Raw genomic sequence first — 21,137 nt, 5'->3', positions numbered from 1 at the left:
TGCGTGTGTGTGTGTGTCTGGTTTTCTGACTGAACGAGCTCAGCTGGCCACTGTGGCTAGCGTGGCTCTCCCTGTGCTGGGTGGTCACAGCAATTCAATCTATTTATCAAAAGAGGCCTTTCTGTCTGAGAGATTTCATGGGAGCAGCTGTCTGTGCAGTGGAAAATCTTAGGCTCAGTGGGGGATATATTCCCCATACCAGCAGTCATTACTGTTGGGAGGAGCCTATGTTGGCATTTTTATTTTTCAGAGTATTTGATGCTGGAAAAATTGGCTGGCCTGACAGTCCAGGGGGCTAAAGACCTCTAAAACCACAGGGCAGGCAGCAACTAGGTAGGGCCAGTACAAATTTGTCACACATACTGTCCCCCCCAAATGTGTCTCAGACTCCAAGTCCTGTGTTTTGACCACTAGACCATGTTGCTTCAGTAATCAGATGGATCAGTGATTTTGTCTGTCATGGTTGAAAGTATGATACTGAACTGTATGGACCACTGAGCGTCCCAGAACCGTCCTGCCCCCCATTATTTCTTTAAAATAAGAAATAAAATATTTCTTTAAAAGTTGTTATTTCTTTAAAATAATCTGAAGCCAGAAACGACAAATCCAGTGAAATATTGGGAAGGAAGGAAAGAAGAAAAAGCAAGAAAGAAATGTGATTTTTTTTTTTCATTTGGATATGAATTTTGATGAGTTTGAATTGTGGACCCACTGTAATTAAAAATACATAACTAGTCATTTTAAATGTAGTTGTTTTACTTAATTGCTTTTGCCACCAGGACTGAAAGGAATAAAATAAATAAATAAAAGGCACCTTCCCAGTGAGGTGGCTGAAGCTCCCTTTGAATCCAACTGAAACCACTAATTTTAGCGGAAGATGCTGCGGGGAGTGGGAGGGGGTGCTATTCTCAGCAGCTGCATCAGAGAACAAGCTGCTCCTGCGATAGTGGTTTTTCCGCCCTTCTCTATCAGCATAAAGAATGTCTGTTTAACACGTTGCACAAAGGCCCTGTTTAGAAGGACTTTATTCATATTTAATTGCCAGCTTGCTGCAGCTCCTGTCTTTAATTACCTTTTAAAAAGCAGGTTATAAAAATGCAACAGATACTCAGCCCCTTCCCTACCTAAATTATGTGCTCCTCGACTGTTCCCATTAATATGAGCTAAGCATAGTAGAAAAAGAAACTGAGAGAGCATCCCTCATGCAGCTCTACTGATGTATCTTAGTCCTGAACTGAGACATCATCCCAGTGCTGTTACACACCTGGGTTCCCTGTATACACCAACTTGATCAACCTCACTCCCAAACCATATGTAGTAGGTCAGGACAGAGATATAGTACATTTAGGATTTACTGGTGTGGCGTCCTGACAGGTTTTTTGCTCCGTCAGTGATGATAAACGTTTGGATGCGTGTGTTTTTGTATGCATTTTTAGTTTATTATGTCAGCTCTGCTCAGGTAGCTAGCATAATAGACTTTACAAGAGCCCCCAAAGACCACAGACTTAGATAAGAGATGAAGGCACCAGAGTCAAGTTTATTGTCAAACAAAGTACATTAATAGTTGTTGGTAGCCAGATGGTCTCCGAGCCCCTATGCTTTTGTACCCATGACAATGCACGGCTTAGTTAATAATATGGATTTTACTATTGCCCCGTAGGCTGGACAATGAGTTAAGTTGAGGTACCCCAGCATTTATAGACAGAGATAAACAATCTATGATATACAACTTACGCAGCATTTTATGCATTAATGACATGTTTGGTACCTTCCCTTGTACTTTCCTCTAAAGCATTCCTATTCGCTACCCATTGTTATGCTTTTACTTCTGTTGTTTTAAACTGTTTTATCATGTACTAAGTTGGGGTGTCCTTGTACTGTCTTGGTGGAACGAATTTACATATTTCATGAGCTTTTAGCAGTGTGAGCAGTTCTAGTGCCGAGAGACACTGACTTGCAGGCAAACATCTGCTTTTGACAAGGCCTGTCTGTAACTCATAGCATAACTCTTGCTTACTTTGGTTCAGGCACCAAGCCCATGCTTCAGGCTCTTTCTTCTACACCACAGACTGCCAGGCTATTGAGTGTTAGGCTATCATGCATATTACTGCTGAGACATGTCTTGTCTGCCCCACCACATGCCCTGTTATCCTGCCCTAGGCCTTTCTGGAGACTGTCCATCATCTGAATTTTGTGTCTAAGAAGATCCCCCATGGGGGGCTACCTGTGAACTTAAAAACCCAGATCCGTGGAAGTACAATAGTTCAGTAACTCACCAGCTGTCAAGCCAGCCACAAATTCATAATGCATGCTGTCATAGCTGGCTTTAATGGAGCATCTGATGGGCTTCTGATATCCTTTCTGTAGTGTAAGTGCCATAATACATGTGCTGCTAATGTATTTGGGATCTTATGATGTGCCCTGCTGTGTAATGTTAAATAAAAATATAAAATTCTATGTAAAGGGACAGGCCCTTCACCAAGCATAACCAACTTCTGTCTGGTGCCCATGGTAATCACACCCTTCTGCATACAAACAGAATCAGCAGTGACTAAAATTGGTACCACCAGCTGTCTGTTCAATGTCTTGTGCCGGATCTCTGTTCCTAGTGACACAGATGTCCAGCTCACAATTGGTATCGTCACTACCATACCCCCTCCCCCAGTCTCTTGATGCCAAAGGGTTTCAAGTACTGGCTAGGTTCTAGAGGAGCCCCTCTGTGTCAGGAATGAGTCCCAGGACTGGAACTGAAGGGAGAGCTTTCAGGGATGCTGCTCATGCTGTATGTGGTCTGTGGATGGAGGGTTTCAACCTCTAGGAGGATTCCCTGTGGGATTGGCTCTGTCAGTCCTTGCAGACACGCTCACTTCTCTTCCTTTTCTCTTGGCAGATCAAAGAGCTCTTTGTGAGTTTTGAGGACACTCCTCTGGGAGCAGCATCCCTGGCTCAGGTCCACAAGGCAGTGTTGCAGGATGGGAGGACAGTGGCAGTAAAAGTCCAGCACCCGAAGGTTCAGGCTCAAAGCTCCAAGGACATTTTGTTGATGGAGGTAAGCCATAACACCTTCCGTGCAAACATGGTGGGCCAGATTCAACCAGATGGCCAACCACCACAGATCCGCTCAGCTCAATGGGGATATGAGCATACAGATTTGGGCCTGTGTCTCAACATGCTCTAAAAGAATAAATGATGTGGTTAGAGGCTTAGGAAAAGAAAATATAAAATCAGGAAGGGCTGCACTGTTAGGGATGCGATTGTACATGGAGGGATTGGAGTGCAGTGGTGGATGAGCAGATGGGAGAAAGGCAGTTTGCGGGAGGGGAGGAGGAAGAGATGAATATGATCTATGAGAAAGAAACGAATAAGTCCATGGGGGTTTCAGAAACAAGAGGCAAAGTCCTGAAGTCCTTAGATTGGCAACGCCAGTTAACTTTGAGATCTGGCCAAAGAGGGCTCTGACTGGACTCTGGAATGCAGGGGGAGTAACTAGAGCTGTTAGATCATTGGGTTGAAGAGATTGTGTTCCTCTGTGCATGTGAGAAGGTGAGCAGTGGCATCCTGAACATATAGGGTTCCAGAGGGCAGAACCTGGGCAGGCTGAGGAGCAGAGTGTTGATAAATCAATAACCAACATGGGAAGAGGGAGAAGGTCAGTGCCCCTGTCATGGTCACACCTGCTCAGTGTGCAGGTTTTCCTTGGAATAAGGGCTGTAAAAGTTACAATGAAAAAATCATTCCCTGTGACTGATTGCACCATATTCTGATCGCTTCAGTCGCTCTGACGAAATCTCTTGTACACTTTGCACGCACGTTGTTTCATGGCTACCAGAATGATCATGGCATGCTTTGCATAAGCCAGGGCCCACATGGAAGAGGATGAGTAGAATCAGGCCAGGAGGAAGAACAAGGAGGACAAGGAGGTGTGAGACTGGGACAAGAGGATATTGTGTGTGAAGAATCCAGGTTCCAGACCCTTGAAAAGGCCCCCATGGGAGCAAGCCTCTCAGCTTGAGTTGACAGACTTGAGTTGGAGGGGCTCATGCTATCCCTCTAAAAATAGCTGTGTGGACAGCGCTTTGAAGTTGCAGCTCAGGCTCCGAAGCCTGGACCTGCAGGCTGCGTAGATATACCCAATGGCATTCTCTCCAGTAATATAGATAACATCTGCACATTCCCTACCGTGTAGCTGTAAAGCGCTAGATTTAGTTTCTTTTTGCTTGTTGTACTATTATGAGACATTTTAATAAATAAATTTATGATTCATTCTTCTCTATTTTTGGAATAATCCCCTTGGGAAGCTTGAAACTAAAAAATCAGTTTCCTCCCTGAGATTTATTGTTCTCCTTCCTGTTCACACACTCTGTTTTGTCCTAGTAGGGATGCCAGCAAGCATCTGTTATGCGCTTTCGTTATTGTAGAGTCACATGTGAGTGCTAAGCTACATGTACTTGTTACTGTACAGTTGCTCGTGAATGCTCCCTGCCTACATTGTCTTGTTTTTGAAAGGTCTCTTGTGCATGCTGGGCTGCACACATTAGCTTATTGTGATAGTGGGGTTGTTTGTGTGTGCCTGCCCTTTGCACATTTTTTTTTTCCAAACTTGATTTAGACCCATGCTGATATATATCAGCTAAGGATCTGGCCCTTTAAGAATGACACAGATTTTGCAACTAGATAAGAGTTTGCATTTAGGACTGTTTAAATACTTATTGATATAGTCTCCTACAGCCAGTGATGAGAGAGAATCAGAAAATATAGATGGAAAATTTACAATTTTACTGCCTTTATTTGCAGGTTTCATAGAATCATTGCTGACGCTTTTAAAATTAGGACAGCACCTGGTAAATCCAGAGAGAGATTCCACTCAACTCTTGCTACATCCACCCTTAGGGTATGTCTACACTACTCCGCTAGTTCGAATTAGTGGGGTAATGTAGGCATACCGCACTTGCAAATGAAGCCCGGGATTTGAATTTCCCGGGCTTCATTTGCATAAGCGGGGAGCCGCCATTTTTAAAACCCCGCTGGTTCGAACCCCGTGCAGCGCGGCTACATGGGGCACGAACTAGGTAGTTCGAACTAGGCTTCCTAGTTCGAACTACCGTTACTCCTCATTTCACGAACCAGCGGGGTTTTAAAAATGGCGGCTCCCCGCTTATGCAAATGAAGCCCTGGAAATTCAAATCCCGGGCTTCATTTGCAAGTGCGGTATGCCTACATTACCCTCCTAGTTCGAACTAGGAGAGTAGTGTAGACATACCCTTATTCCAGGGCAATATTTTAGTCACCTCTTGAAAAGTGCCAGACAATTGCTATTAATTATGTCCCTGTTTATATTAAAATCATTAAATAGACTTGAATCATTATTTTAAAAAGCAGAAAAGAGTGTATAAATACTCTGATCACAAGCATCAGTGCAGTAATCCTGCAGCCCTGGAAAGTTTGTGCACATGAACATGGAGATCGCTGGTTACATTTCATTTGGGTGACATAAATTTGAGAGGATTTATGCCCCCAGACATAATAGGAGGAAATCATTCAATAATATCTGAAACCCAGTGATTACATTTTTAAAAGGACACTGTGGACTGAGTTTAGGACTGACATTTAGATAGGAGAAGTCGGGAAGATGAATAAATGGTTTCACACAGCTGAACAGAAGCAGAAATAGTTCATGAATTTATTTTTGTTTTACATTTCACTGGTAGCTGCCTTTTTGTGTGCATTGCAAACATTCCCACTGCAGTGCAGAAAAACTTCACTCACACTGTTGTGCCAGGAAGTGAAATGGTCTAGATTCACGCACAGACGAGTCTATTTTCATTTTCCTGGCTTAGTGAATAACAAAACAGATGGTAAAAACTGTGCAAAGTGAATGGCTTTTTAAAAAGTCTTTCCATTTTAGGACTCTCAGGTGGCTTTAATAACAAACTGAATGATTTTTTTAAAGATATGGGACCAGCTCCTCAGCTGCTGTCAGTTGGCCACTGAAATCAGTAGAGCAGCAGCAAATGGCACAGCTTTACTTGAGTTTTATGCTGACTGGGTTTGTTAACGGAGCACAGGAACATTTTATATAGCTAGGATTATGCCACTATATGCAGTTTCCTGTATTTGAAGATAAGGATGTGAAAGGTTAACTGGTTAGCTGTGTAAACAGGAAGCACCACCCTTAATGCTCATCAGTTCCGGTTCATCATTAACCAATGGGGGTTGGAGCAGCTTCCCTCTTGCCATGGGTAGGGGGCTGCTCCAGGCCTGTGAAGGGCCCAACACAGACAGGAGCTGCTCTAGTCATCTGGAGTAGCCTCTGTCCAAAGTGGGCCCAGGAGCCCCTGCCAGTAGCAGGGGGCCATGTGCGGGGCTTCTCTTGCTGGGCTAGAGCAGCCCCTGCTTGTGGTGTGAAAGGCCTGTGCCAACCCCACGCCATGCCTGCACCACCTTTCATCAATTAACTCAGGGGTTCTCAAACTTTGTGATACCGCAACTCCCCTCTAAGTTGCTTGCGTCCCCCGGGGGGGTTGGGACCCACAGTTTGCGAAACGTGGAATTAACTGGTTAAACACAATATTTGACTGGTTAACCAATTAAATGGGATTTTACATCCCTATTTGAAAAATCACCTTGCTGGACCATCCTCTGTTTCCTTTATGAAGGACTGTCTGCAATTTACCCCTCTAGATTTCCTCTTTCTGGTCTTGTAGTTTTATTAAATATTACTGTAAACAGAAATGTCCATAAAATGTTCAAGCTGGGATTTGCAAAGTCACCTAAGGAGTCTGACTGCTCAGTAACTATTCATTTTAATCGGGTCTGGGTATCCTGATTCCTTAGGCAGTACTGCCTATTTTGGTATGAAATTAATAAGTCAAAACCCCAGGATGGCTGAAATTGGGCCCTGACTCTTGTAGGGAGTGTTTTTTCAAGGCTGCTGCCTTTTACCTGTAGAGAAAATTGGCCTTCATTTCTGAACTGCCCAGTGGCATTTTCCAGTGTCAGCAAAGTCCTTGCTCAGCAGTGTAAAGAGTAACGTAAAGGGGACAGTCCTTATTTTAGATGTCCCTATTTCACATTAGCTGAAGGCCATTGAAATAAAACTGAACAGTGACTCATCAAATCATAGGAATCAGACCTTAAAAAAGACTTGTGGGTCACTTAGTCCAACCCATTCAGGGGCCAGCATGATCACACCATACAGCCTACTCTCCAGGGCTTTGCCTTGTTTATTTTTAAATGTCCCAAGCAGAGGAGCTCCTAATGCTTTGTTTGGGTGGCTTTCTTACCATTTAACAATTCAGCATGCATGTTGGTCATTGTGCGGGTGCAGCAGACCAGACCTTCTCTTTCAGAGGGCCATTGCATCGCCCTGTTGCAGAAGGGCTGACCGCCACTGCAGGCCCTGGAACAAGGGGGCAGGGCCTCAAGCAAAAGTGGCAGGGCCAAGGGCAGTCATCCCTTCGTGCCACCCAGATCACACTGTGCCCTCCCCGCCCAACCCTCAGAGCCCCACAGAGCAGCACTGTGGCAGAAATTCAAAGGGGCCCAGGGCTCTGGCCACTGCTGCCTGGCCCTGGAGAAATTGCTCCCCTTGACCCACCCTGTTAATAGGCCTGACCTGTTGCACCATGACAGTGCATAAACCCCACAGGCATTTGGAGAAGTTTGGGGGTTTTTTGGTCCTCAGGAAATGTGGGACAAAGCAGTCAGCCCTGTTGCAACAGGGGCAGGTAGAGAGCCACTCTGTAGTGAATGTGCCTGCAGCTACTGTGTGGGTGAGATACCAGTGCATTTCTATGATTTCTCTCCCTTGCCTAGTTGGGAGCACTGAAGGTGGGAGCTGTACTTAACCTCAGTTAAAAGCCAAGGGCTCCTGGCTGGAGAGAAAAGAGGCCAAGCCCAGCTCTGGTTGCAGGAGGTTGCATATTTCTGCCTAGCGCCATAATGCTGCCTGTTGAGCAGCTCAGGAGCAGCGGTGCAGCTAATTCGCCACTTTCTTGATTTCAGATTCTCCTGCTGACTGTGAAGCAAATCTTTCCAGACTTTGAATTCATGTGGCTGGTGGACGAAGCTAAGAAGAATTTGCCCCTGGAGTTGGACTTCCTCAACGAGGGGAAGAATGCTGAAAAGGTCGCCCACATGCTCAAGGACTTTGACTTCCTGAAGGTAGGAGAACGTGTGCGTGTACTTCTGAATATGTGAAGGCAGGAGTCAGGGATGACATACCAGCTCACTGTAGGAGGACGATGATGTATAGCAACAATCTTGTGTCTTGAAGTGAATGTAATGCTGGTGGTAGTGCTTGATCACCAGTCCTGAAGACTGATGGCCAGATCAGGGACAGTACTGGCCCATCTATGTTGCTCATCTGTGACCTTGAGGAATGAGGTGGAGTGATGGGAGTTCAGTCTCCATGGCCTATTTGGTACTCATTTCTCTGCTGACATTGGCTAGGAACTGAGCGGAGACTCTCCAACTCGTTTTCTTACTGTATGCCGCTGAAAACCTGGCAAATGGTAACCGCTTTCTGTCACTACCATTCTGGGCTGTTTCAACATTTGGACTTGGGGATGAAAGTCTTTGTGCCCTGTGACTCATCATCTCTGAGCCATCCAACCCTGCCCAACTCTGGGTTAGACTGTCTCCTCCTGAAGATTGAGTCCATGAGGTCTTCACCTTGTCATGAGCTCTGAATTGTAATCACCTGCTGGGCTATTAGATGGCACCTTTTCTGGGTTTCCTCTGAACCAAGGGCTAGAGAAGGAGATTAAACAGAAGAGCTGGGCTATAGCCAGTGAAGTCAGATGGGAGCAGATATGTTCAGTGAGGCAGTGGAAGGAAGGGCATTTCTCCCTGAATCCACTCTGACTGCACAGACACCCTCCTTACCTGGTGTACATATGCAACCCCCCTCTATGCATGCACATCCATAGCCAAATACACAGCTTCCCTATGCACACACTGCGTTCCCCCTCATATACTGATGCATAACTACTGAAACATACACATCTGTCTCCTCAAAAACCAACTTGCTCATCTGGCCACAGTTAGACCTATATACTCTTCTCATGCTCCTCACCATATACACAGCTGTGTGTGTGTGTGCACACACCCACAGATGTCCTACTGAAATGCTCAGAGCTATGCACAAACCCACCCCACATACACATACTGAAACATACACACACAACATCCATCTTCATGCTTCCTCATGTGCATACAAACACACTTCGTCATATGTATGCTCATATGCTGTCATGCAAATGCATTTGTGCATGCACACAAAGATATCTGAATAAATGCACTCACATGGCACAAGCATGTGTGTCTGCATATATCAACTCTCTCCCTTTGCCTTTCACTTCCTGGTGGAAGTGACAGATGCCCAAAACTGTGAGTTTTCATCAGGTTTGCAGGTGTTGCTTCCCTTATCCCTCCTGCCAGTCCTGTGATTCCTCATATCCTGGCTATGGGGGTGCACCGATCCCTTTGGAGCTCGGTGGCACCATGTGACTGCCTTTCCCTAAGTGCAGTTACAACTCTGTGGGACATTGGAGTGGCAGGAAGCCAAGGACCAACAATTCTGCTGAGGAAGTGCTTGTCAAAAGTGATGCATCTTGGACAGCTGTGTCCATTGCTACCATAAGTAGGATATTATGGAGTAAATCCCCATGGAGATAGCTAGTCAGGTCCTCATGGTTTAAAGAGCTGTCAGGTAACAATAACAAATGGCTGTGAGATGGCTAAATAATGGATCCTCTCATCTGACCTGCTGATTCTGAGATGTGTTCATCCATATGTAGGCAACAGGAGAATTGGGCTCCTGTATCATTAATTTTCCTAAATACACACCTAAGCTAGGAAGTGGATTTTTTGCTGTGAACCCATTTGAGCTTTTAAAGCCCAAGATAAATTGTTTGCACATATTGGCATTACTGACAGACATCTGAGAGTAATTCAAGAACCACCAAAGAGTTTGCTTCATATCTTCAAGTGCCTGTATGAGGCTTAGTAACCCTGCTAACCCTCCACTGTAAATTTCAAGGTGGGAATGAGTCCTGGCTTGGAATTGAAACCCTCTAAGATCTTTGGGATCAGTGTATTAAGGAGCTGGGAAACTTTTAATTTTGGAGTTGGTGTCTAGTACCTGTGGGGCTTGTAACTTCCTGACCAGTTTCCAAATAATAAAATTCTAGATGGTTTGGATTGAAGGGCGACTGAGGGAAAAAGTGCACTTTCATGTTGAATACCTGGCCTCAAATCCCAGGCAGCTAACACATGAAGGTTGTAGGGATCATTGCACAGCAGGACTGAGGAGCACGGGAAGAGCTCAGTGAAAGGGACTCAGGCTAAAACAGCAGGGGTTGCTATGGGACAGGATTGAGGCGTGGCGGGAGAGCGAAGGGAATAGGATTGCAAGAGCAGGGCAGGCTGCACGTCTGAAGTGAGGGGCATCCGTGGAGTTCTAGAAGGCAGCAGGTGAGGTTGGAGGTACTTTCACTAACTACTGCCCCCCAGAACTGAGATTATAGAACAAATGTAACTGGCTTAGGGGGTTGTAATGAGCTCCAGTGGCATGGCAGGTTCCCCTGACCTAAGTCATACTAGCTGGACAGCACTGCTTCTCTCTGCCAGCCTTACCTTAGGACTCTTGCTGCTAGAGTAAGTGGATTTGCTCCATAGTGTAGAGCAAACATCTGGACAACTCCAGCTTAGCTTTGCTACCGGAGGGCACTGTGAGGTGAAGCTCTTTCCAGTGGGAGAATTAGCAATCTGTCTCATGACAGAAGGAATCTCAGGAGGTGAAAAAATTGGTTGGAGGTGAAAGCTGGTGTTTATGGAAAAGAATCAAAACTGGTTTAGGACTCCATTTATGCCGAGTCTCTGGGCAATAATGGGGCCGATTACTCCACCTCATCATACCTCACTCAGTCTGATTTACTTGAGCTTGAGCAGAAAGTGCTGTGATGTGTTGCAGTTGTGTGTCAGTGTCACATTTGCGATGAGATGCTTATGGGGTTCCCAGGGTTTCTGAGACAAATCCTTTGCTTGTAGGGCTTCATTTGTCTCCCATTTCAATTGGTGACAGCCTGTAATGCATGGGGCTTGTCAGCCTGGAAGCACTGATGTTGCAAAGGGCACTGTTGAGATACCAATGATGATCACTTAACATTTATAGAGATGCGTAAGTGCGGATAGTGCACAACAAATAAGAACTGGGGTTCTTGCTGGAGAAACCCACAGTGTGACTCAGATGCATGCAGCAACTAACAGCCTGATCCTGAGAAGGGCTGAGCATATAACAATACCCACTGACACCAGTAGATATCGCAAGAGCTCACTACCTTGGGGAGTCAGGCCTTAAATGTGGACCGGAAAGGTAGTTGCTGCAATTGTGCTTTTGACGTGCCTGGTATTGTGTCTGTGCGTTGCCTGTGCCCACACTTGTCGTGCTATGGGGAGAAGCCTGTGGTCTCCAGGGGTTTTTCTCAGCATTAAATACTATTAAAATAACCAAGGAAAAGCACCCATGAGGGTGGCTGTGCTGGCATCTCTTGTTGCAAGTAGGGGAGAATATGGGTCCCTTTTCATCTCCACTATAAAGTTCCTTCCTTTCTCTTTTCCTGACTGGGGCGTGACTCTTGCTGCTGCTGTCCTATGATTTGGTCTGATGATCCATTGTCCTATTCCAGATCCCTAGGATCTACTGGGAGCTTTCAACCAGGCGTGTCCTTCTCATGGAGTTTTTGGAAGGCGGGCAAGTGAACGACAGGGCCTATATGGAAAGGAACTGCATTGATGTCAATGAGGTAAATTGCCATCCATCTTTGAGGTTAGGCACTGGGAGTGTTGCAAAGAGATGAAAATGTTATTATATGTGTTATTGCTGAGGTTGATCATCCATGAAGAGCCAAAAAGGGATGACACACATAAGTAGTACAGCCTCTGCACTGACACATCTGAGAAAACTCTCAATCCTTATGCTTCAGGGTGTAAGAGATTAAAAAGGTTCACCCCATCCTACCTACCCTGTAGGATTGCAGAGTTGTATGGATTGACTAAAGGGAGTTCACATTTTCTCTGCAGCATGTGCTGTGATTCATTGTAAGAGATAGGACACTGGTTGCATACCTTACTCACATACAGGCAGTCCCCAGGTTACGTACAAGATAGGGACTGTAGATTTGTTCTTAAGTTGAATCTGTATGTAAGTCGGAACTGGCGTCAGCCGCTGCTGAAACTGATCAGTTTCAACCGCGGCTGAATCTGGACGCCAGTTCTGACTTACATACAGATTCAACTTAAGAAACCCAGGCGTCCCCAAGTCAGCTGCTGCTGAAACTGATCAGCGGCTGATTCCAGGAAGCCTGGGGCAGAGCAACTCTGCCTCGGGCTTCGTGTAGTCAGCCGCTGGTCAGTTTCAGCAGCGGCTGACTTGGGGACAGCTGGGGTGCTGCTGGGTTGCTCCAGTAGCGCGGCTCCTCGGCGCTACTGGAGCAACCCAGCTGCTCTGCCCCAGGCGTCCTGATTCAGCCGCTGCTGAAACTGACCAGCAGCGGCTGAATCAGAACGCCTGGGGCAGAGCAGCTGGGGTGCTGCCGGGTTGGTCCGGAGCGGCGCTGCGGGACCAACCCGGCAGCCCCCAGCTGCTCTACCCCAGGGTAGGCAAGAAAAGCCTGGTCTGCTGGGGGGGGGCACTAGCTGCACCTCCACCCCCCCCCCCAGCAGACCAGGGAGACGGGGGTGGTGGGACCGCCCAAGTCCTCCACGGCTTTGCTCCGTCTCCCTGGTCTGCTGACCTGGGAGACGCGGAGCAAAGCCGCAGAGCACGCGGGCAGCAGGACAGTCCAGGCGCGCTGCGGCTGTCCCACTGCTGGTGTGCTCTGAGGCTTTGCTCCCCATCTCCCTGGTCTGCTGGTCAGACCAGGGAGACGGGGAGCAAAGCCTTGGAGCATGCCCGCAGCGGGACAGCCCAAGCGCGCCTGGGCTGTCCCGCTGCGGGCGTGCTCCAAGGCTTTGCTCCCCATCTCCCTGCAGACCAGGGAGACGGGGAGCAGCTTTTCTCGCCCTGGAGGACGGGGGCGGCGGACCGTGGCGCATCTAGGCGTCCCGCCGCTCCTGTCCTCCGGGGCGAGAAAAGCCCCGTTTGTAACTGCGGATCCGACATAAGTGGGATCCGCGTAACTCGGGGACTGCCTGTAGTGGCTGGCCTTTGGGTTTGTTTCATGATGGTAGTTCATGTTATTCTAGGAAATAGGATCACCTTCTGATGCAGCATCCTCCCTCTTCTCTCTTCTGCATTTTGGCAGAGCATTCTCCTTCTCTAAAGTAGGGGTGCTGGTGGGACTTTTACCTTTAAATTCCAGCACTGCTGGAATTTAAGCTTATATCCCTCATCCCTCAGGTGACTGCATTTCAGTAATGGGTGAAATGTTTTCTATGCATGACATGAAGTTGATAAAGCATTTTGGGTTCCTTGACATGAAACGGGCTGGAGGAAAGCAAGATATTACTTCCTGAAAGGGCTGAGAACAGGCCTGGGGGAAGGTTTTTGAGCCATTGAACGGTGTGTCAGTCCTCCCTTCCCAATCTGTGAGTGCTGATTGAGTCAGTGCTGCCAGCCTTTTCCCCTGTGTGCTATTGATGAGCCTCAAAGCACCACTTGGTTGACTAGCTATCAAAGAGCTACAGCATAAAATCAATTGTGCTTAATCTGTCCCTCTACTTGGCTCTGAAGTCTGGACGCCTCGTCCGTCCCCTCCTTTTTTATCCATGGCAGAGTTCACCCACTGACAAGTAAGGACGTTCCAAAGAACAGCTGGGGGAGAGGAAGTATTTGTGTGTTTGCCCCTTCCAGGCTAGGAATTTGTTTGTGTGGGTCCACTCTATTGTCACCAGAAGGCATCAGACACCTGCCTGAATACTTACACACATAGAGTTGGCAAAGAAGCATTGGGCAGGTGGAGGTCAGGGCTGGTCTCCCTACCCCTCCCAGCTGATTTGTAGTTCATATGTTCCTTTGCTAGTGTAGCTTGCATGAGCCAATGAGAGGCTCTCGGTGACCTACCCACAGTCCTTTGCCCAGTAGAGGCAGGCAGGAGTCCTCTGAAACATGTCTGGTTGGGAATTCAAGAGGGAAAGCATAAAAAAGAAGGCAAGGTGAACCCTAAGGATGAATTTAAGAAGAGTCATGCTCCCTCCACCCATAGGCTTCTTGTCATTTTGGATAAGCCAAGGGCAAGTGTGGAGCACTTAGTATTTGTGCTATGAAGTGTCTGGTCAGTCTGCTGTTTTTATTTAGAAAGCTTCCTCCCCCTACTCCACCCAGCAGCTGACAGCAATGTCTCTCACTGATATACACACACATTCCTTGCCTGCCGTTGGCAGCTGGCTGAGACAATCGAGTCCCTCTAAGAGTAGCACTCCCCTCTGGGAGCTACAGGTCGTCCCTTAGCCTGGCCATGCAGGTTCGTGTCCCTAAGCTGTGTCATTGGGTTCACTGGCCACAGCGGCATCTCCTTGTGGCCAGGCACAGCGTGGCTTGTAGCCAAGAAGGCTAATGGCATATTAGGTTGCATTAGGAGAAGCATTGCCAGCAGATCCAGAGAAGTGATTATTCCCTTTTATTCAGCTCTGGTGAGGCCACATCTGGAGTATTGTGTCCAGTTCTAGGCCTCCCACTATAGAAAGGATGTGGACGCATTGGAGAGGGTCTAGTGGAGGGTGACCAAAATGATGAGGGGGCTGGAGCGCATGGCCTATGAGGAGAGACTGAGGGATTTGGGTTTGTTTAGTCTGCATAAGGGAAGAGTGAGGGGGGATTTGATAGAAGCCTTCAATTTCCTGAAGGGAGGTTCCAAAGAGGATGGAGAGAGGCTGTTCACAGTAGTGACAGATGGCAGAACAAGGAGCAATGGTCTCAGTGGGAGAGGTCTAAGTCGGACATTAGGAAAAACTATTTTACTAGGAGGGTGGTGAAGCACTGGAATGGGTTACCTAGCGAGGTGGTGGAATCTCCATCCCTAGAGGTTTTTAAGTCTCGTCTTGACAAAGCTCTGGCTGGGTTGATTTAGTTGGGATTGGTCCTGCCTTGGGCAGGAGGCTGGACTTGATGGTCTCCTGAGGTCTCTTCCAGCTCTATGATGCTATGCTATGCTATGCTATGCTATGCTATGCTATGGTTCTTATGGCACACTATGCCCGTGGTCTCTCCATGCAGCTTTGCCCTCTGGCCAGGTTGCACTTTAGTCTACCCCTTCCAGGGTAAGCTGTAGTTCAGTGACCTTATAGCACATCTTCCTTTTGTATCTGGACTCTTTGATTCTTACTCTTGAGGGTTCCAGCCTAAGGACTTTGTTGTTTTCAGCAAGGCCAACTCCCTCAACTTCTTGCTGCTTCCCTGGATGGTTTCCTATCTCTTATATCATCCCAAGAGTGAGGGCAGATTTTCCCCTGGCAGCCCCTTTCTGCAACAGTCTTCCTCGCTTTATAATCACCACCGCTGGCAATCATTATCAGTGAAGCCTGCTTTCCCAAGCTGCCAGGTATGTTAATTGGCTTCTCATGACCCCACCAACCCCTTCTGGGCTTGTGTGGGGTACGTTCCCCAACACAGGCTGGCTGGGGCCTACGTCCCAAACCCACAGCACTGGGGATATGTCTCCTCAGCTGTAGGCACAGCACATACATTTCTTTCATTGTGTAGGTTTTGCTACGGGGAAGTTGTCTTATTTTTACAAAGTTAACTGCATCTGTGACAAGCTCTGTGCCATGTCTGGTCTGTGAAGAGCCATCTTGGTGTGACTCATAAGGTGCTGATGGTTCATTGACTTTGCAATCAAGGGAGACTAAAAGAACCTGGATCCCAGCATACCCCACACCCACCTCCATTTACCTTAACCCCCCCCCCCCCCGGGTTGATCACAGCCAGCTCTGGTCACAGAAACATAATCAGGAAACATCTGAGCACAGTTAACCTGAGATCCAGCCTTTCCTCTTGGACTGATCTTTGTGGTGAGTGCCTGTTCCTTTGTACCCAAGCTGCTCTGTCAGAGAAACTCCTTTCATTGCAAACTTAGTGCTGGTGCATGGTGCCAAACTGACCACTGGAGACTCAAGGATTCTCTGCTCCCTTTGGACCAATGCTGCATGAGTAGCAGGAGCAAAGTCTGCTCCCACTACTCTAAGGGATCACCTAAGGAAAAGCAGGGAGTTCCCAGTCCATGACTTGTTCAGTGTTTGGCCTCACTGCCGAGACTGGAAATATAGAGTGCCAATTGTATTGATGAGTTTGCTGATGTGGAATAGGAGTTTGCTAAGACCCAGCAGGTTATTTCACTCAGAGGTCCCAGAACGGCCATCAGCTGGGGATGACTCTGACCCAAGCCTGACTTGAACCTACAACCTAGAGGTCTGGCACTTAAAAACCATACTGAAAGGCACTTTAAAAATGTCATAGTAAGAGAGAGTGTGGACAGCTCCATAACCTATTGTTCCTTGATCCCTCTGATCCACCCTGCTACTTACGTTTGTCCTGAGGTTGCACAGGACGCGATAACCTGGAAGAATAAGACTTTGAATTTTATTCCTAGTCCCGTAAGCCAGCTTTTGGGTGACCTTTTTTAAAGACTAGGTTCAAACAACCTGCTGCTGGAGCCCCCATACTGTTCTCGGTCTGGCCAACATAGAAGAGATCCTGCTGCAGAGAGCAAGTAAAGAAGGAGCTCTGTGGATATTTTTAGGTGGGATTGTCATGCTAGATATAGGGGTAGCCTTTAGAAAGCTGTGACCATGAGCAGCTCCTCCCAGACAAGGCCTAACCAGCCATGCATAGGTACTTTCTTCCTTCCTGTGGGAAGATGTATCTTACCCAGCTCTCTCTCCCCAGAGCTAAAGTCCTTACACCAAGCCTGGTGATGGGAGAATGTCATAAGCAGAGATGAATCAGATCCGTGACATTCTGATCCAGATTGGAACACTCCTCAACTCTTACAGAGTTTGGATCTGGGGATTTGGTTGTGGCCCATTAAAAGCAGGGCCCAGAGCAACATTTGGGTCTACAGTTGGAACTGAGCTTTTTCAAGTTTTAGGGTGGAGGGTCCACCTCAGCTCTGGAAGCTTGGAAGGTCAGTGCAAATTTAATCCCCTAAAGTTCAGCTGCTTATCTGACTTCCATCCTAACAGGTTGGTTTGCAAAGTTGTCTGGGAAAACTAAGGGGGTAGGGCGGCAGGCATTTTTGTTTTTTCATGGGTTTCCTGCCCTTGATCAGCCTGGAATCTCCACAGGCGGAGCCTTTCCCTGTGGCATTTGGTACCTGGATGTGACAGAATAATTCAAAGAATAAGCTAACTGCTCTTTTCTAATTCACAAAAGCATTTGGTAGCATGGAGGATGAAGGGTTCATTTGGAGCCTAAATGGAAATTCAAGCTGGCTGTTGTTCCATCTATCCACATTTACACCATTGGGAAGGCTGCATTACCACGTCTCAGCACGCTAGTGCCATGATGAGATGAAACCTGTGCCAGATTCAAAGATACAACTGTGATGTTTCCATCGGCTGGTTTTAAAAAAGGTCTGCCTCTGCAGGGTGTAGAAACCCAGTGGCTATTCTCTGCCTGTTCAGTCTGGTACAGTTACTGCACTCTGTGCTTGGTTGGCGTATTTGTGCGGGTCATCTCCATTTCTATAGACATTGCTTAGCTGCTCACTTACACACGCACAGTTGACAAAAAAGATTAACTCTTTTATTGTCAATACAACAACAGTATGAGCTCCGGGAAAAATCTCTGTCCCAATCACACTTCTTCCATTCCATCCCTGTTATAACTGGGGCAGCAGGGAGAGGAGTCCTCACTGCGCAGGGCTTTCTCTCATGCAGTAATGCAGCCTTGAAGAGTAAGCTGAGCCTCTCCTCTAAATGGAAACAATCCCTGAGGTGAAAGCTCCCTTCAAACCAGGTTACTGACATTTACTTAATGCCGTCTGTAGCAGGATTATCATTAAAGCTGCCCAAAAGCACATTAATCTCTCTGGAGCCGTCCGAGCGCTGGACTGTAATGGCATTTAATCAGAGAAGGCTTTGATTTCTAAAGACAAGTGCAAACACTGAAATATCTGCCTGTGGAACAGTTACCTATTCATGTGCAAGCACAGCCTAAGAGGAGAACACAGCTGGGATATTGACGGTGGGAGAAGAGCATGAGGCAAACGTTCTCAGAGAAATTAGCTTGCTGTAATTTAGAGGCAAGGAAGGCTGTGTTGGGGTTAAGACATGGATCTTTTTAGAAATGGACTGTCTCTGTTTCATGAGATCAGAGCATTTGCAGGCCAGGATGGGGGAAAGCAAACAGGGATCCAGGAACTCGAAGATGTTTATGGCATGTTTGCTGCAGAAAAGTAAAGAAGAATGAGGGCTATTTAGAGAGCACATCTTTCCAAAAAATCCCTCCCTGATGGCCCCCATGCTGCCCTCACTCATACTCACTTAAAGAGTCTTGTCCACTTAAAACTCAGTCCTCCTTCTCTGCACACCTCTGCTTGGACTCTTCTTGATTATGCCTGTGGAGGTTCTATCACCTGTCTCACCCAGAGAGCTCTTGGTTCACAGATTCTGCAAGATGTGGATGTTGTAAATGAACATCTAGCCCATGGTTTGTACTGTAGCTGGGGTAACTAACTAGCACAGCTCAACTAGCCAATTGTAGATCTCACCAAGAGCTTCACAACTGGTAGTTTGTTCTGTGTCGATAAGCCATCTAGTCGGGGAACAGAAATGGTACCACGTGCCTGCTTTTGCAGGCTATCTGCCTGTAGCTTGTGAATGTTACAGATACCATCCAGGCAGTCATACATTTGATATTAATCAGAATCAAAAACAAACTGTCAGAGGGTCTAAGCTGAGTAACAGCATGCACCTGTTGCTATAACCCTTGTTCACTGTCTGTGACTGGGTGAGGTCACAGAAGACTCCTTGGGGGTGCTTCCCGGAGTGCTGACGAAGCCACTGACACTCACCTCTTGCTCTCTGGGGCTTCTCACCACCCTGTCCTGCTGGGCCAGCTCAGCTGGTCTCCCCCAGCCAAGGCACAGAGTTGAGATCACCACCCTCCTGAGAAGCAGTACAGACACTGAAACTCTTCAAGTCCCAAGAAAGTGTAGTTTAGGGCCCACCTTCCTGGGATACCACTCTCCAAATGGAATCAGAACCTAAAATGAATTATTTAGGGGAACCCGCTTTAACAATGAAAGGAGGAATGTACACACTGATTGCTCCCCGAGGTAACAATTATTTACACTGGGTTTGATAGTAAATACAAGTGATTTTATTAAGTACAAGCAGTAGGATTTAAGAGGTTGCAAGTGAAAACAGGCAGAGCAAAGTAGGTTACAAATTTAAAATAACAGAAAACACTTAGCTAGTTGTAACACTAAAACCTCAGTACAGTCTTATTGCAGACTCATGCTAAAACTGTTTTTATTCCAGCTAAGCCTTCAAACCAGGGAAGTTTTCTTCTGGGGTCGTCATGCCCGTCAAAAACCCAGAAACTGCTAGCTCCCATTGTTTTATAGATTCCACCTTTGGGCGGGAATTCTGTTTCTGCATTCCACCCTTTCTACATTTTCCACATGGAAAAACCACAGCTGGTCAGACCTACCATTGGGGGGAGAGGTGTCACATGACTTCCTAGGACCAACCTCTGCTAAGACTTAAAGGACAAAAGAGGCTGTTTCCAGTTGACCAAACCTTGAGGGAAACACCCTTGATGGCTTGCCTTTGCACTTTTAAAACCATGAACCATTCCATACGTCTAACTTTACACCCAATAATGATACATTCACCAAAATAAGATACACAGACCCAATGGATTGTGATGTTAAGATTGATAGGTTACATGAAGCAATTTATCCCAAGCATCTTTGAGTTATGAATATTTGTGTCCATAAGTCCATTTCATAAAGCATGGGGGGTGGGGGAGGGGTCTGTCACACTATCATTTCCCTGTCTTGCTGTTTGCTATCTCCACTCATTGAATCCGTTATAATGGTAAGTTCTTCAGGGGTGAGACTGGGTGCTGAAAAATACATGATGTGAAATGTTCTATTGAGGTGGGGTTCCTCCCTGTGCAAGTAGGATTTCTGTGGTGCATTTAGCCCACTGCACAGAGGTGGAGTCCTCCATTGTGTATATCCAAGCTGGAACCTCTCATTTCTCAAGTATTTGTGCTCTTAATGTTGGAGTGTTTGCAGAAAGTGAGCACAGAAGAGAATTCTGAAGAGATCAGCTGCTCTTGCTGCTTATACCTCATCCTTCAGTTTGGGGAGCAGTTTTCTTGGAGATCATCTTAACATGCCCCCCACTAAAGCTTATTGCAAAAAGTGCCAGACACTAGTTAAGGAGAGAGAGAGCTGCCACTGGCAATACAGGCTCCTAAGCAGTACAAAGACACCCGACAAATGGTTAAAACACAGACAAGGGTTGTTCAGACTGTAAGTCAGTCTCAAGCATCAACATCAATCAGTTCCCAAGGAGTCTTGGAGATGCACTTTACATTAAAACCAAAGAAATATAACTCCATATAAAGATAGGGGAAAATGAGCCCTGGACTCCATTTTAGATGTTATAAAATGGGGATACCACTGAGAGATCAAATTAGGGTGAATTACTTAGAAACAGAACTACTTACAGCCCAAGACTGGGGTTCTTCCTCTATAAGGCACCAATCCAGTCACAAAGAGCACTTATGTTTGCCATATTGGCCGGCAAGAAGCCACAGAAACAATCCCCTAGACACTCCAGCTTCTCCTGTGCCACAACCAGTACAGACAGTACTATACTTATTCAGATGAGAGGTTATGAAAACCACTCTCACCAAATCTGAACAAGTTATTCTGATCCCAAAGAACCAGCCACATTCCCAGGTCAATTTTTACCTCAGATCCTAGCCAAAAGAGAACGCTGAACCAGTCCTTTTAGAATCTAAAGGCGAAAGAAAAAAAAAAAAGAAAGAAAGCCGAGAGTAAAATTGTTAAACAAATTACATACATTACTTAAAAAGTTCCTGGTGCAGGCTTGTAGCAGAGATGAAATAACCTGCTGTTTTAGAAATCTCTGGAATACATCAGGCTCAGTCCATAGCA

General features: G+C 46.6%; 1 protein-coding gene across 4 annotated transcripts in view; it reads left to right on the top strand.

The window, feature by feature from the left end:
• The window catches only part of ADCK1 (aarF domain containing kinase 1), a 138,808-nt gene that overhangs the window by 98,677 nt on the left and 18,994 nt on the right, over window positions 1-21,137 (top strand). For 3 of the 4 annotated variants that reach the window (XM_075926782.2, XM_075926787.2, XM_006115984.5), the window contains 3 exons: window positions 2,891-3,049; window positions 8,005-8,163; window positions 11,691-11,807. In XM_075926782.2, the coding sequence (XP_075782897.2) occupies window positions 2,891-3,049; window positions 8,005-8,163; window positions 11,691-11,807 (435 nt within the window). The remainder of the gene's footprint in view (window positions 1-2,890; window positions 3,050-8,004; window positions 8,164-11,690; window positions 11,808-21,137) is intronic. The other variant, XM_089778406.1, reaches the window with a different exon arrangement.

This window comes from Pelodiscus sinensis, chromosome 5 (assembly GCF_052426305.1).
Source record: "Pelodiscus sinensis isolate ZL-2025 chromosome 5, ASM5242630v1, whole genome shotgun sequence".
Classification (NCBI taxonomy): domain Eukaryota; kingdom Metazoa; phylum Chordata; order Testudines; family Trionychidae; genus Pelodiscus; species Pelodiscus sinensis.
Note: the sequence above shows the minus strand (reverse complement) of the source record. Positions and strands in the feature narration are given on the sequence as shown.